General features: G+C 44.8%; 1 protein-coding gene across 5 annotated transcripts in view; it reads right to left on the bottom strand.

The window, feature by feature from the left end:
- The window catches only part of LOC115166740 (sodium/potassium/calcium exchanger 1), a 34,909-nt gene that overhangs the window by 10,634 nt on the left and 7,656 nt on the right, over nt 1-16,619 (bottom strand). Inside the window, exons 4-7 of one of the 5 annotated variants that reach the window (XM_029720485.1) lie at nt 9,297-9,404; nt 8,937-9,045; nt 5,938-5,991; nt 4,890-4,943 (exon numbers count right to left, since the gene is read on the bottom strand). In XM_029720485.1, coding sequence (XP_029576345.1) covers nt 4,890-4,943; nt 5,938-5,991; nt 8,937-9,045; nt 9,297-9,404 — 325 coding nt within the window. The remainder of the gene's footprint in view (nt 1-4,889; nt 4,944-5,937; nt 5,992-8,936; nt 9,046-9,296; nt 9,405-16,619) is intronic. The other 4 variants (XM_029720486.1, XM_029720489.1, XM_029720488.1 and 1 more) reach the window with 4 other exon arrangements.

The raw sequence follows: 16,619 nt of genomic DNA, 5'->3' as shown, positions 1-16,619 counted from the left end.
AGAGAGAGCTGCTGCTTATAAACAGGGCAAGGTGACCGGGGAAAATAGGTGAAACAGTACAGATACGACAGCCGCAGATCGATCAAGATGGCGACACACAAGCATAGGGTTAAAGTGGAGGAGCAATTCAGAGGGCTGGACACAAGGCGTATGTGGCAGGAGCTCCAACAATCACAGATTACAAAAAGACAGCCAGCCACATTGTGTCTCCAACACCACCCTACCAGGGGAAATAAACACCCCACTAGGAGTCACACCAAACTAGGAGTCACACCCCACTAGGAGTCACACCCCACTAGGAGTCACACCAACACACCCCACTAGGAGTCACACGCCACTAGGAGTCACAACAACACACCCCACTAGGGAGTCACACCCCACTAGGAGTCAAATCAACACACCCCACTAGGAGTCACACCACAATAGGAGTCACATCCCACTTGGAGTCACATCAACACACAACACTAGGAGTCACACCACACTAGGAGTCACATCAACACACCCCACTAGGAGTCACACCCCACTAGGAGTCACATCAACACACAACACTAGGAGTCACACCACACTAGGAGTCACATCAACACACCACACTAGGAGTCACACCCCAATAGAAGTCACATCAACACACCACACTAGGAGTCCCATCAACACACCCCACTAGGAGTTACACCAACACACCACACTAGGAGTCACATCAACACACCCCACTAGGAGTCACATCAACACACCCCACTAGGAGTCAAATCAACACACCCCACTAGGAGTCACACCACACTAGGAGTCACATCAACACACCCCACTAGGAGTCACATCAACACACCCCACTAGAAGTCACACCCCACTAGGAGTCACATCAACACACCACACTAGGAGTCACATCAACACACCCCACTAAAAGTCACACCCCACTAGGAGTCACATCAACACACCCCACTAGGAGTCACATCAACACACCCCACTAGGAGTCACACCAACACACCCCACTAGCAGTCACATCAACACACCCCACTAGGAGTCACATCAACACACCCCACTAGGAGTCACACCAACACACCACACCAAGAGTCACACCACACTAGGAGTCACACCAGCACACCACACTAGGAGTCACACCACACTAGGAGTCACACCCCAGTAAGAGTCACACCAACACACCCCACTAGGAGACACATCAACAGACCCCACTAGGAGTCATATCAACACACCCCACTAGGAGTCACATCAACACACCCCACTAGGAGTCATACCAACACACCCCAGTAGGAGTCACATCAACACACCCCACTAGGAGTCACATCAACACACCCCACTAGGAGTCACATCAACACACCCCACTAGGAGTCACATCAACACACCACACTAGGAGTTACACCACACTAGGAGTCACACCAACACACCGCAGTAGGAGTCACATCAACACACAACACTAGGAGTCACACCACACTAGGAGTCACATCAACACACCCCACTAGGAGTCACAACAACACACAACACTAGGAGTCACACCCCACTAGGAGTCCTACCCCACTAAGAGTCACAGCCCACTAGGAGTCACACCCCACTAGGAGTCACATCAACCCACCCCACTAGGATTCCCATCAATACACCCCACTAGGAGTCAAATCAACACACCCCACTAGGAGTCACACCAACACACCACACCAAGAGTCACACCACACTAGGAGTCACACCAGCACACCACACTAGGAGTCACACCACACTAGGAGTCACACCACACTAGGAGTCACATCAACACACCACACTAGGAGTCACACCCCACTAGGAGTCACACCAACACACCCCACTAGGAGTCACACCAACACACCCAACTTGGAGTCACACTCCACTAATAGTCACACCAACACACCCCACTAGGAGTCACACCAACACACCCCACTAGGAGTCACACCCCACTAGGAGTCACACCACACTAGGAGTCACATCAACACACCCCACTAGGAGTCACACCACACTAGGAGTCACATCAACACACCCCACTAGGAGTCACACCAACACACCCCACTAGGAGTCACACCACATTAGGAGTCACACCCCACTAGAAGTCACACCAGCACACCCCACTAGGAGTCACATCAACACACCCCACTAGGATTCACACCACACTTGGAGTCACACCAAGAGACCACACTAGGAGTCACACCCCACTAGGAGTCACACCAACACACCCCACTAGGTGTCCTACCAACACACCCCACTAGGAGTCACATCAACACACCCCACTAGGAGTCACATCAACACACCCCACTTGGAATCACACCAACACACCCCACTAGGAGTCACACCCCACTAGGAGTCACACCAACACACCCCACTAGGAGTCACACCCCACTAGGAGTCACACCAACACACCCCACTTGGAATCACACCAACACACCCCACTAGGAGTCACACCAACACACCCCACTAGGAGTCACACCCCACTAGGAGTCACACCAACACACCCCACTAGGAGTCACACCAACACACCCCACTAGGAGTCACATCAACACACCACACTAGGAGTCACACCAACACACCCCATACAGTGAAGCAGGAGGACAGGACTGATAGCCATTGTTTTGTTACTGGATGTCACCTATAGGTCTGTTTCCATAGAAACTTACAACACCGTCACACAACATAAATAGTAGGTCTGGATCTCACCTATAGTTCTGGATCTCACCTATAGTTCTGGATCTCACCTGTAGTTCTGGATCTCACCTGTAGTTCTGGATCTCACCTTCAGACCTGGATCTCACCTATAGACCTGGATCTCACCTATAGACCTGGATCTCACCTATAGACCTGGATCTCACCTATAGGCCTGGATCTCACCTATAGACCTGGATCTCACCTATAGGCCTGGATCTCACCTATAGTTCTGGATCTCACCTATAGTTCTGGATCTCACCTATAGTTCTGGATCTCACCTATAGTTCTGGATTTCACCTATAGACCTGGATCTCACCTATAGTTCTGGATTTCACCTATAGACCTGGATCTCACCTATAGTTCTGGATCTCACCTATAGACCTGGATCTCACATATAGGCCTGGATCTCACCTATATTTCTGGATCTCACCTATAGACCTGGATCTCACCTATAGACCTGGATCTCACCTATAGTTCTGGATCTCACCTACAGGCCTGGATCTCACCTATAGACCTGGATCTCACCTATAGACCTGGATCTCACCTATAGACCTGGATCTCACCTATAGGCCTGGATCTCACCTATAGTTCTGGATCTCACCTATAGACCTGGATCTCACCTATAGACCTGGATCTCACCTCCAGACCTGGATCTCACCTATAGTTCTGGATCTCACCTACAGGCCTGGATCTCACCTATAGTTCTGGATCTCACCTATAGACCTGGATCTCACCTATAGTTCTGGATCTCACCTATAGACCTGGATCTCACCTATAGACCTGGATCTCACCTATAGACCTGGATCTCACCTATAGGCCTGGATCTCACCTATAGGCCTGGATCTCACCTATAGACCTGGATCTCACCTATAGTTCTGGATCTCACCTATAGGCCTGGATCTCACCTATAGACCTGGATCTCACCTCCAGACCTGGATCTCACCTATAGACCTGGATCTCACCTTCAGACCTGGATCTCACCTCTAGACCTGGATCTCACCTCTAGACCTGGATCTCACCTATAGACCTGGATCTCACCTCTAGACCTGGATCTCACCTCTAGACCTGGATCTCACTTATAGACCTGGATCTCACCTATAGGCCTGGATCTCACCTATAGACCTGGATCTCACCTATAGACCTGGATCTCACCTATAGGCCTGGATCTCACCTATAGACCTGGATCTCACCTATAGACCTGGATCTCACCTATAGTTCTGGATCTCACCTATAGACCTGGATCTCACCTATAGACCTGGATCTCACCTATAGACCTGGATCTCACCTATAGTTCTGGATCTCCCCTATAGTTCTGGATCTTAACTCTATTCCTCAGTGCAGTGTGTCCTACCGTCTACCTTCCCTCTGGCTGCTGGGTTAACTCTATTCCTCAGTGCAGTGTGTCCTACCGTCTACCTTCCCTCTGGCTGCTGGGTTAACTCTATTCCTCAGTGCAGTGTGTCCTACCGTCTACCTTCCCTCTGGCTGCTGGGTTAACTCTGTTCCTCAGTGCAGTGTGTCCTACCGTCTACCTTCCCTCTGGCTGCTGGGTTAACTCTGTTCCTCAGTGCAGTGTGAGACATTGAGGAATACCACGTACAGCTGGTTTTGAGCTGTTTAAAATGTCTGGGACTGTTTCTCATCAACAACAGGTCATGTTTTCAGGCCTCGAAGAGCAACAATGACCAAGATATAGTGCAAACACCATCAAAACTAGTTTTACAAGCTACAAGGATAAATGTGAGACACGTAACTTCATGTAGATTAGCACGGAAACATTCATGTATAACAGTTAGACACACATCACTGCTGTGTAGCCTACAGACAGCAGTACAGCTCTAACACAAAGCCTCACAGACAACACCAAGACAAAGACACCACACTAAAATGCGAAGAGAACCCATAACGAACGTTACGAGAACATACACAGAACAAAAAAACTATAACATCCACCAAACGCAACGTGTATACAAAACGTAACGAGGACATACACAGAACAAAAAAACTATAACATCCACCAAACGCAACGTGTATACAAAACGTTACGAGAACATACACAGAACAAAAAAACTATAACATCCACCAAACGCAACGTGTATACAAAACGTTACGAGAACATACACAGAACAAAAAAACTATAACATCCACCAAACGCAACGTGTATACAAAACGTTAGGAGAACGTTGACAGAAGCTAACCAAATCAAGCACTAAATATATGGATAACGTTGGCCTTACCTTTCCCCTGCACCGACACCTCAGTCCTGACCTCCCCATTAAAGGTTGTTGTTTCTAATTGGCAGAGATACGTCCGGTAAAATGACCAGTTACCACAGATACACAACATATCCACCCACTGCCTCATGTAGAGTAATGTATGAGGAAATATGAGCAGAGCCATAGACACAACCGAAGTTACTGTACCACACAAACAAAACACAAACACGTCCTCATAATATTGACTGAAAATGAGCTGAGGCATGAATACTAGCATCCTCTTCTAGGGAAGAGTGAGATACAGTTGAGATGAAAACGTCTGTTTTGGAGTGATAGATGAAGAGATACTCAGTAACTCTCAGTAGGACAATAGAAGTTGGAGTGATAGTAGACAGAAGATGAAGAGATACTCAGTAACTCTCAGTAGGACAATAGAAGTTGGAGTGATAGTAGACAGAAGATGAAGAGATACTCAGTAACTCTCAGTAGGACAATAGAAGTTGGAGTGATAGATAGTAGACAGAAGATGAAGAGATACTCAGTAACTCTCAGTAGGACAATAGAAGTTGGAGTGATAGTAGACAGAAGATGACGAGATATTCAGTAACTCTCAGTAGGACAATAGAAGTTGGAGTGATAGATAGTAGACAGAAGATGAAGAGATACTCAGTAACTCTCGGTAGGACAATAGAAGTTGGAGTGATAGTAGACAGAAGATGACGAGATATTCAGTAACTCTCAGTAGGACAATAGAAGTTGGAGTGATAGTAGACAGAAGATGAAGAGATACTCAGTAACTCTCGGTAAGACAATGGAAGTTGGAGTGATAGTAGACAGAAGATGAAGAGATACTCAGTAACTCTCAGTAGGACAATAGAAGTTGCAGTGATAGTAGACAGAAGATGAAGAGATACTCAGTAACTCTCGGTAGGACAATAGAAGTTGCAGTGATAGATAGCAGACTGATGTCCTATGTACTAACAATGTAAACCCTTCAGAAGGGCTGGCATGAAGTGACAATACACGGTGATAACATGAGGAAGAGGTGACATGTTGACATCCCTCTTACCTTGTCTAACTCTCTTCTGACCAGGGCCTCTAACATCTCTGCTAAAGCCTGTCTCTGGAATAAGGGGACCATGGAAGACACCATAGAATTACACATTAGAAGTCATTTAATAGGATCTCTGTGGGAGAGATATTCAGTCAGCCTCTGTATTTACCAGTTCCCCCAAGTCCCCTGACATCCAGAGCTATGGTGTGGAGTAGCCATTAGAGCAGCTCTCTCCAAACCTGGTCCTGGGGGGAGACCTGATTCAAAAGCCTCTCAACACCTTGGCGCTACCTTACACTAGAGACTCATGTTGTGTGATAAGTGAAGAGCAGAGGTCAAGTCCACTTGTGTTCCTGGATTACAGGGATGTGACTGTTCTGTCCTCTACTGGAGTGACCTTCACTGAGTCCTCAGGCCACCAGGCAGCCAGACCTGTCCCCATGCAGCCTCCTCCCTCCCAGCACTCTGATCCTTAATCAGCTTTCAATACAGGCTAATAAAGGCTGGATAAGAGCCAGCCTCTGGCCGACCAATCTCTTTATCTCAATAGCACTATCTCTAGGTCTCTCCTTGTACTGGACTGTGTGTGTCACTGAGCTAACAGTCTGATGCTGCTGTGAAGCTAACAGTCTGATGCTACTGTGAAACTAACAGTCTGATGCTGCTGTGAAACTAACAGTCTGATGCTGCTGTGAAGCTGAGCTAACAGTCTGATGATGCTGTGAAGCTAACAATCTGATGATGCTGTGAAGCTAAAAGTCTGATACTGCTGTGAAGCTGAGCTAACAGTCTGATGCTGCTGTGAAGCTGAGCTAACAGTCTGATGCTGCTGTGAAGCTAATAGTCTGATGCTGCTGTGAAGCTGAGCTAACAGTCTGATGCTGCTGTGAAGCTAACAGTCTGATGCTGATGTGAAGCTGAGCTAACAGTCTGATGCTGCTGTGAAGCTGAGCTAACAGTCTGATGCTGCTGTGAAGCTGAGCTAACAGTCTGATGATGCTGTGAAGCTGAGTTAACAGTCTGATGATGCTGTGAAGCTGAGCTAACAGTCTGATGATGCTGTGAAGCTAACAGTCTGATGCTGCTGTGAAGCTAACAGTCTGATGCTGCTGTGAAGCTAAAAGTCTGATGCTGCTGTGAAACTGAGCTAACAGTCTGATGCTGCTGTGAAGCTGAGCTAACAGTTTGATGATGCTGTGAAGCTGAGCTAACAGTCTGAAGATGCTGTGAAGTTGAGCTAACAGTCTGATGATGCTGTGAAGCTGAGCTAACAGTCTGATGCTACTGTGAAGCTAACAGTCTGATGCTGCTGTGAAGCTGAGCCAATAGTCTGATGCTGCTGTGAAGCTAACAGTCTGATGCTGCTGTGAAGCTGAACTAACAGTCTGATGATGCTGTGAAGATGAGCTAACAATCTGATGCTGCTGTTAAGCTAACAGTCTGATGCTGCTGTGAAGCTAATAGTCTGATGCTTCTGTGAAGCTGAGCTAACAGTCTGATGATGCTGTGAAGTTGAGCTAACAGTCTGATGATGCTGTGAAGCTGAGCTAACAGTCTGATGCTACTGTGAAGCTAACAGTCTGATGCTGCTGTGAAGCTGAGCCAATAGTCTGATGCTGCTGTGAAGCTAACAGTCTGATGCTGCTGTGAAGCTGAGCTAACAGTCTGATGATGCTGTGAAGCTAACAGTCTGACGCTGCTGTGAAGCTAAAAGTCTGATGCTACTGTGAAGCTGAGCTAAACATCTGATGCTGCTGTGAAGCTAACAGTCTGATGCTGCTGTGAAGCTGAGCTAACAGTCTGATGATGCTGTGAAGCTAAAAGTCTGATGCTGCTGTGAAGCTGAGCTAATAGTCTGATGCTGCTGTGAAGCGAACAGTCTGATGCTGGTGTGAAGATGAGCTAACAGTCTGATGCTGCTGTGAAGCTAAAAGTCTGATGCTGCTGTGAAGCTAACAGTCTGATGCTGCTGTGAAGCTAACAGTCTGATGCTGATGTGAAGGTGAGCTAACAGTCTGATGATGCTGTGAAGCTGAGCTAACTGTGAAGCTGAGCTATCACTAACATAGAGAGGCTGCTGCCAACATGCAGTACAGACTCAAATCTCTGGCCATATAAATAAATGGATTTAATAAATGTATCACTAGTCACTTTAAATAACGACACTTTAATAATGTTTACATATCCTACATTACTCATGTCATATGTATATACTGTATTCTATACCATCTACTGCATCTTGTCTATGCCGCATGGCCATCGCTCATCCATATATTTATATGTACATATTCTTATTTATCCCTTCACATTTGTGTTGTGAATTTGTTAGATTACTTGTTAGATATTACTGCATTGTCGGAACTAGAAGCACAACCATTTCGCTACACTCGCATTAACATCTGCTAACCATGTGTATGTGACCAAAAAAAAATATTTGATTTGAATAGCTATAATATATGGTTCAGTAGCTCCTCCCAGGAGGCATAGCTTCCTGGTCCCTGCTACTGTACAGGAAGGACCATAGTATAGGTCCATAGATTAGGACCATAGATTAGGTCCATAGATTAGGACCATAGTATAGGACCATAGATTAGGACCATAGATTAGGACCATAGTATAGGACCATAGTATAGGACCATAGATTAGGACCATAGATTAGGACCATAGATTAGGTCCATAGATTAGGACCATAGTATAGGACCATAGATTAGGACCATAGATTAGGACCATAGTATAGGACCATAGTATAGGACCATAAATTAGGACCATAGATTAGGACCATAGTATAGGACCATAGATTAGGACCATAGATTAGGACCATAGTATAGGACCATAGATTAGGACCATAAATTAGGACCATAGATTAGGACCATAGATTAGGACCATAGATTAGGCCCATAGATTAGGACCATAGATTAGGACCATAGATTAGGACCATAGATTAGGACCATAGATTAGGACCATAGATTAGGACCATAGCGGTCCCTGAAATAATAAAGATTGACATAAAGTACCTTCTCCCAGAGGGTCCAGTGTGTGGATCATCAGCTGGAAGATGGTGTTTCTGTTGGTGCTGTTGTGGAGAGAAGCATTACTGCCTCCTCTCTGGAGAGTGGGCTTCACCTGGGACCACACACACACACACACACACACACACACACACACACACACACACACACACACACACACACACACACACACACACACAACAGGGTTGAAGCCACGGCAGATCACGCCAGGTTACATTCTGGTAAAGCCTTCTTTTTGCTGGTCACTAAAATGACATCTAAAAAATAAAAATAAAATAAAAAAATAATAATTTTACAATCAGTACACAACCTGATCATGACATCACAATCAAAGAGTGTTGAGACCTTCAATTTTTCTCTGTCTCTCTTCTGGGGTGAGTCTTGAGGTTGTGGTTTGGGTTCTGGTGAAACATTGTTTTGGGGTGGATCAGGTGGTGGAGGTCCACTGTTCTTCTGTAAATACAGGAATATTTTAGTACACGTTTACAATAGGAACCAGAGAGAGGAGAAAAGGCAGACTTTTAATGCACTTCCCCAGTGGGCAAAATGTACTGAATGGCTTTTCATGGTCAGGTTGTATTCTGATTGTAAAAAGGAAGGGTTTGTTGTCCTTTTTTTGTAGTCCAGAAAAAATATGTTGTTTCAACCAGAAAATAATGTCTTTATGAAATCCCATGCCAACATTTGCCCGCTGGGTAAAGGCTGCATAATGGGTGTCTACTGATGAGCCAAAGACAGGATTATAACAACAGTGATATTAGTGAGAACAGGTAACTGCCAAAATAAAGAAAAACACCAACATAAAGTGTTTTAATAGGGCGTTGAGCCAGAACAGCTTCAATGGCATAGATTCTACAAGTGTCTGGAACTCTATTGGGGGGATTTGGGCAGAGGTCTTGGTTAGATGAAGAACACACACTACCGATCAAAAGTTCTAGAACACCTACTCATTCAAGGGTTTTTCTTTATTTTTACTATTTCCTACATTGTAGAATAATAGTGAAGACATCAAAACTATGAAATAACACATATGGAATCATGTAGTAACCAAAAAAGTGTTAAACAAATCAAAATATATTTTATATTTGAGATTCTTCAAAGTAGCCACCCTTTTCCTTGATGACAGCTTTGCACACTCTTGGCATGCTTTTCCAACAGTCTTGAAGGAGTTCCCACATATGCTGAGCACTTGTTGGCTGCTTTTCCTTCCCTCTGTGGTCCGACTCATCCCAAACCATCTCAATTTGGTTGAGGTCAGGGGATTGTGGAGGCCAGGTCATCTGATGCAGCACTCCATCACTCTCCTTTTTGGTAAAATATCCCTTACACAGCCTGGAGCCAGTCCTGTTGAAAAACAAATGATAGTCCCACTAAGCCCAAACCAAATGGGATGGCGTATCGCTGCAGAATGCTGTGGTAGCCATGGTGGTTAATTGTGACTTGAATTCTAAAAACATCACAGACGGTGTCATCAGCAAAGCACCTCCACACCTTAACACCTCCTCCTCCATGCTTTACGGTGGGAAATACACATGTGGAGATCATCTGTTCACCCACACCGCGTCTCACAAAGACATGGCGGTTGGAACCAAAAATCTCAAAGGCCTGATTCACACAGTCTCCTCTGAACAGTTGATGTTGAGATGTGTCTGTTACTTGAACTCTGTGAAGCATTTATTTGGGCTGCAATTTCTGAGGCTGGTAAATCTAATGAACTTATCCTCTGCAGCAGAGGTAACTCTGGGTCTTCTTTTCCTGTGGCGGTCCTCATGAGAGCCAGTTTCATCATAGCGCTTGATGGTTTTTGCGACTGCACTTGAAGAAACTTTCAAAGTCTTAAAGTAATGATGGACTGTCGTTTCTCTTTGCTTATTTGAGCTGTTGTTGCCATAATATGGACTTGGTCTTTTACTAAATAGGGCTATCTTCTGTATACCACCCCTACCTTGTCACAACACAACTGATTGGCTCAAATGCATTAAGAACTAAAGAAATTCCACAAATTAAGTTTTAACAAGGCACACCTGTTAATTGAAATGCATTCCAGGTGACTACCTCATGAAGCTGGTTGAGAGAATGCCAAGAGTGTGCAAAGCTGTCATTGGGCAAAGGGTGTTTTTTTGAAGAATCTCAAATATAAATGTATATTTTGATTTGTTTAACACTTTTTGGTTGCTACATGATTCCACATGTGTTATTTTCATAGTTTTGATGTCTTCACTATTATTCTACAATGTAGAAAAAAGCAAAAATAAAGAAAAACCCTTGAATGAGTAGGTGTGTCCAAACTTTTGACCGGTAGTGTATATCACTAATCTTCTGGATAGCAACAGACATGTATTGGCTGTTCAGATGTGTAGGAGGAGACAGCATAGGAGAAAGGCTTAAATAGCAGTACTTGTGTGAATGTGTTCTTTGTCTTATGCAGCTGTATGACCCAGTAGGTGAATAAGCTTGGTTTTTTATTTTATAATTTTTATTTATTTAACCTTTATTTAACTAGGCAAGTCAGTTAAGAACAAATTCTTATTTACAATGACGGCCTACCCTGGCCAAACCCTAACCCAGACGGTGCTGGGACAATTGTGCCTATGGGACTCCCAATCACGGCCTACTCTGGCCAAACCCTAACCCAGACGACGCTGGGCCAATTGTGCACCGCCCTATGGGACTATGTAGTACTGTGAGCCTCCCATAGTCTGTTCTGGACTGGGTGTCTGAGCTGTGTGCTAGTAGTTTAAACAGACCTCTGGTGGTATGTCTTGTGGGGTATGGATGGGTGTCTGAGCTGTGTGCTAGTAGTTTAAACAGACCTCTGGTGGTATGTCTTGTGGGGTATGTATGGGTGTCTGAGCTGTGTGCTAATAGTTTAAACAGACAGCTCAGTGCTTTCAGCTTGTCAACACCTCTTACAAAAACAAGTAGTGATGAAGTCAATCTCTCCTCCACTTTGAGCCATGAGAGATTGACATGCATATCATTAATGTTAGCTCTCCATGTACTTTTAAGGACCAGCAGTACTGCCCTGTTCTGAGCCAATTGTAATTTTCCTAAGTCCCTCTTCGTGGCACCTGACCACACTACTGAACAGAAGTCCAGGTGTCACACAACTAGGGCCTGTAGGACCTGCCTTGTTGATAGTGTTGTTAAGAAGGTAGAAACTAGGGCCTGTAGGACCTGCCTTGTTGATAGTGTTGTTAAGAAGGTAGAAACTAGGGCCTGTAGGACCTGCCTTGTTGATAGTGTTGTTAAGAAGGTAGAAACTAGGGCCTGTAGGACCTGCCTTGTTGATAGTGTTGTTAACAAGCCAGAGCAGAGCTTTATTATGGACAGACTTCTCCCCATCTTAGTTACTGTTGTATCAATATGTTTTGACCATGACAGTTTATAATCCAGGGTTACTCCAAGAAGTGTAGTCACCTCAACTTGCTCAATTTCCACATTATTCATTACCAGATTTAATAAAGGTTAAGGGTTCAGTGAATGATTTGTCCTAAATACAATGCTTTTAGTTTTTGAAATATTTATCCATTCTGAAACGAACTGCAGCTCATTGTTAAGTGTGGCAGTCATTTCAGTCACTGTAGTAGCTGACGTGTATAGTGTGGAGGCATCCACATACATAGACACTCTGGCTTTACCTAAGGCCAGTGGCATGTCATTAGTAAAGATTGAAAAAGTAAGGGGCCTAGACAGCTGCCCTGGGGAATTCCTGATTCTAACTGGATTATGTTAAAGAGGCTTCCATTAAAGAACACCCTCTGTGTTCTGTTAGACAGGTAACTCTTTATCCACAATATAGCAGGGGGTGTAAAGCCATAACACATACGTTTTCCATCAGAAGACTATGATCAATAATGTCAAAAGCCGCACTGAAGTCTAACTAAACAGCTCACACAATATTTGTATCATCAATTTCTCTCAGCCAATCATCAGTCATTTGTGTAAGTGCTGTGCTTGTTGAATATCCTTCCCTATAAGCATGCTGAAAGTCTGTTGTCAATTCATTTACTGTAAAATAGCATTGTATTTGGTCAAATACCATTTTTTCCAAAAGTTTACTAAGGTTTGGTAACAGGCTGATTGATCGGCTATTTGAGCCAGTAACTGGGGCTTTTCTATTCTTTGGTAGGGGAATAACTTTAGCTTCCCTCCAGCCCTGAGGGCACACACTTTCTAGTAGGCTTAAATTGAAGATGATATGGCAAATAGGAGTAGCAATATCGTCCTCTATTGTCCAGTTGACACCCTATTGCCATTTGGGACCCAGCCTGTAAAAATGACTAGCATATAAATCATATTCAACCATTTCTCTGCTGAAAAAACGAAATGACAACCCAGATGCTTTACAGAATGACTTAGGACACCCCGTACTAGCATGGAAGAATCTAGGTCCCAAATGGCACCCTATTTCCTATATAGTGGTACTACTATAGACCAGAGCCCTATTCCCTATATAGTGGTACTACTTTAGACCTATAGAGGGTAGGGAGTAGGGAGACATTTGGGTATCCATCAGCCTAGATGTGAAGGGCTGTCAAACACCCCAATTGACCCAAGACATTCATTTAGTGCAGTGTCACGATTCTTCCACACTCATCAGCGCCTGATTGCAGGAGTGTTGTCCTGAGTGTTTGTGTTGTAGTGTGTGTGGCAGAGTGTGTGTTGTAGAGTGTGTGTTGTAGAGGGTGTGTTGTAGAGTGTGTGTTGTAGTGTTTGTGTTGTAGAGTGTGTAGTGTGTAGTGTGTGTGTGTGTGTTGTAGAGTGTGTGTTGTAGAGTGTGTGTTGTAGAGTGTGTTGTAGTGTGTGTGTTGCAGTGTGTGTGTTGTAGTGTGTGTAGTGTGTGTGGCAGAGTGTGTGTTGTAGAGTGTGTGTGGTAGAGTGTGTGTTGTAGAGTGTGTGTTGTAGAGTGTGTGGCAGAGTGTGTGTTGTAGAGTGTGTGTTGTAGAGTGTGTGTTGTAGAGTGTGTGACAGAGTGTGTGTTGTAGTGTGTGTAGTGTGTGTTGTAGAGTGTGTTGTAGAGTGTGTGTTGTAGTGTGTGTTGTAGTGTGTGTGTTGTAGTGTGTGTAGTGTGTGTGGCAGAGTGTGTGTTGTAGAGTGTGATGTAGAGTGTGTGTTGTAGAGTGTCTTGTAGAGTGTGTGTTGTAGTGTGTGTTGTAGTGTGTGTTGTGTGTGTTGTAGTGTGTGTGTGGCAGAGTGCATGTTGTAGAGTGTGTGTTGTAGAGTGTGTGTTGTAGAGTGTGTTGTAGTGTGTGTTGTAGTGTGTGTGTGGCAGAGTGCGTGTTGTAGAGTGTGTGTTGTAGAGTGTGTGTTGTAGAGTGTGTGTGTTGTAGTGTGTGTGTTGCAGAGTGTGTGTTGTAGAGTGTGTGTTGTAGAGTGTGTGTTGTAGAGTGTGTGTTGTAGTGTGTGTTGTAGAGTGTGTGTTGTAGAGTGTGTGTTGTAGAGTGTGTGTTGTAGTGTGTGTGTTGTAATGTGTGTGTTGTAGTGTGTGTGTTGTAGTGTGTGTGTGTTGTAGAGTGTGTGTTGTAGTGTGTGTGTTGTAGTGTGTGTGTGTTGTAGTGTGTGTGTTGTAATGTGTGTGTTGTAGAGTGTGTGTTGTAGTGTGTGTGTTGTAGAGTGTGTGTTGTAATGTGTGTGTTGTAGTGTGTGTGTGTTGTAGTGTGTGTGTTGTAGTGTGTGTGTTGTAGAGTGTGTGTTGTAGTGTGTGTGTTGTAGAGTGTGTGTTGTAGAGTGTGTGTTGTAGAGTGTGTGTTGTAATGTGTGTGTTGTAGTGTGTGTTGTAGTGTGTGTGTGTTGTAGTGTGTGTGGCAGAGTGTGTGTGGCAGAGTGTGTGTTGGTATGTTGGAGGGTGTGTGTGGCAGAGTGTGTGTTGTGTGTACTGGAGGGTGCGTGTTGGAGGGTGTGTTGCAGAATGTGTGTTGCAGAGTGTGTGTTGCAGAGTGTGTGTTGCAGAGTGTGTGTTGCAGAGTGTGTGTTGCAGAGTGTGTGTTGGTATGTTGGAGGGTGTGTGTGGCAGAGTGTGTGTTGTGTGTACTGGAGGGTGCGTGTTGGAGGGTGTGTTGCAGAATGTGTGTTGCAGAGTGTGTGTTGCAGAGTGTGTGTTGCAGAGTGTGTGTTGCAGAGTGTGTGTTGCAGAGTGTGTGTTGGTATGTTGGAGGGTGTGTGTGGCAGAGTGTGTGTTGTGTGTACTGGAGGGTGCGTGTTGGAGGGTGTGTTGCAGAATGTGTGTTGCAGAGTGTGTGTTGCAGAGTGTGTGTTGCAGAGTGTGTGTTGCAGAGTGTGTGTTGCAGAGTGTGTGTTGCAGAGTGTGTGTTGCAGAGTGTGTGTTGCAGAGTGTGTGTTGTGTGTACTGGAGGGTGCGTGTTGGAGGGTGTGTTGCAGAGTGTGTGTTGCAGAGTGTGTGTTGCAGAGTGTGTGTTGCAGAGTGTGTGTTGGTGTATTGTGAGTAGTGTCGCGGGGCCCCCGCAAGATCTGAGAAAGCCCCGGGAAAACCACTAACTTGGGGCAAAGAGAAAAAATATCTCCTGCCATCTTACACATTTTCCCTGAGGATGAGAGAAAATGTTGCTGTTTTAAAGCTAATTTCCTGCAATTCTACACATATTGCCATGGGACAGAGAGATAAATGTGCAGTTTTATAGCTAATCTCATGCTATTCTACACATTTTGTAATGAGGCTGAGATAATGTTTGATTTGAGTCAGTGTACGGTTGTGGATTCACTGCATTGTTTGGCATATTGACAGTTAATTTGAAAAATGTGTGGAATCATTCTTCTAAAACTGGCTGGCTAGCTACAGTGAGGGAAAAAACGTATTTGATCCCCTTGCTGATTTTGTACGTTTGCCCACTGACAAAGAAATGATCAGTCTATAATTTTAATGGTAGGTTTATTTGAACAGTGAGAGACAGAATAACAACAAAAAAGTCCAGAAAAATGCATGTCAAAAATTTTATAAATTGATTTGCATTTTAATGAGGGAAATAAGTATTTGACCCCTCTGCAAAACATGACTTAGTACTTGGTGGAAAAACCCTTGTTGGCAATCACAGAGGTCAGACGTTTCTTGTAGTTGGCCACCAGGTTTGCACACATCTCAGGAGGGATTTTGTCCCACTCCTCTTTGCAGATCTTCTCCAAGTCATTAAGGTTTCGAGGCTGACGTTTGGCAACTCGAACCTTCAGCTCCCTCCACAGATTTTCTACGGGATTAAGGCCTGGAGACTGGCTAGGCCACTCCAGGACCTTAATGTGTTTCTTCTTGAGCCATTCCTTTGTTGCCTTGGCCGTGTGTTTTGGGTCATCTTCATGCTGGAATACCCATCCACAACCCATTTTCAATGCCCTGGCTGAGGGAAGGAGGTTCTCACCCAAGATTTGACGGTACATGGCCCCGTCCATCGTCCCTTTGATGCGGTGAAGTTGTCCTGTCCCCTTAGCAGAAAAACACCCCCAAAGCATAATGTTTCCACCTCCATGTTTGACGGTGGGGATGGTGTTCTTGGGGTCATAGGCAGCATTCCTCCTCCTCCAAACACGGCGAGTTGAGTTGATGCCAAAGAGCTCCATTTTGGTCTCATCTGACCACAACATTTTCACCCAGTTGTCCTCTGAATCATTCAGATGATTGGCAAACTTCAGACGGGCATGTATATGTGCTTTCTTGAG

Source organism: Salmo trutta, chromosome 29 (assembly GCF_901001165.1).
Source record: "Salmo trutta chromosome 29, fSalTru1.1, whole genome shotgun sequence".
Lineage (NCBI taxonomy): Eukaryota > Metazoa > Chordata > Actinopteri > Salmoniformes > Salmonidae > Salmo > Salmo trutta.
This window is presented reverse-complemented; position numbering and strand designations above follow the sequence as displayed.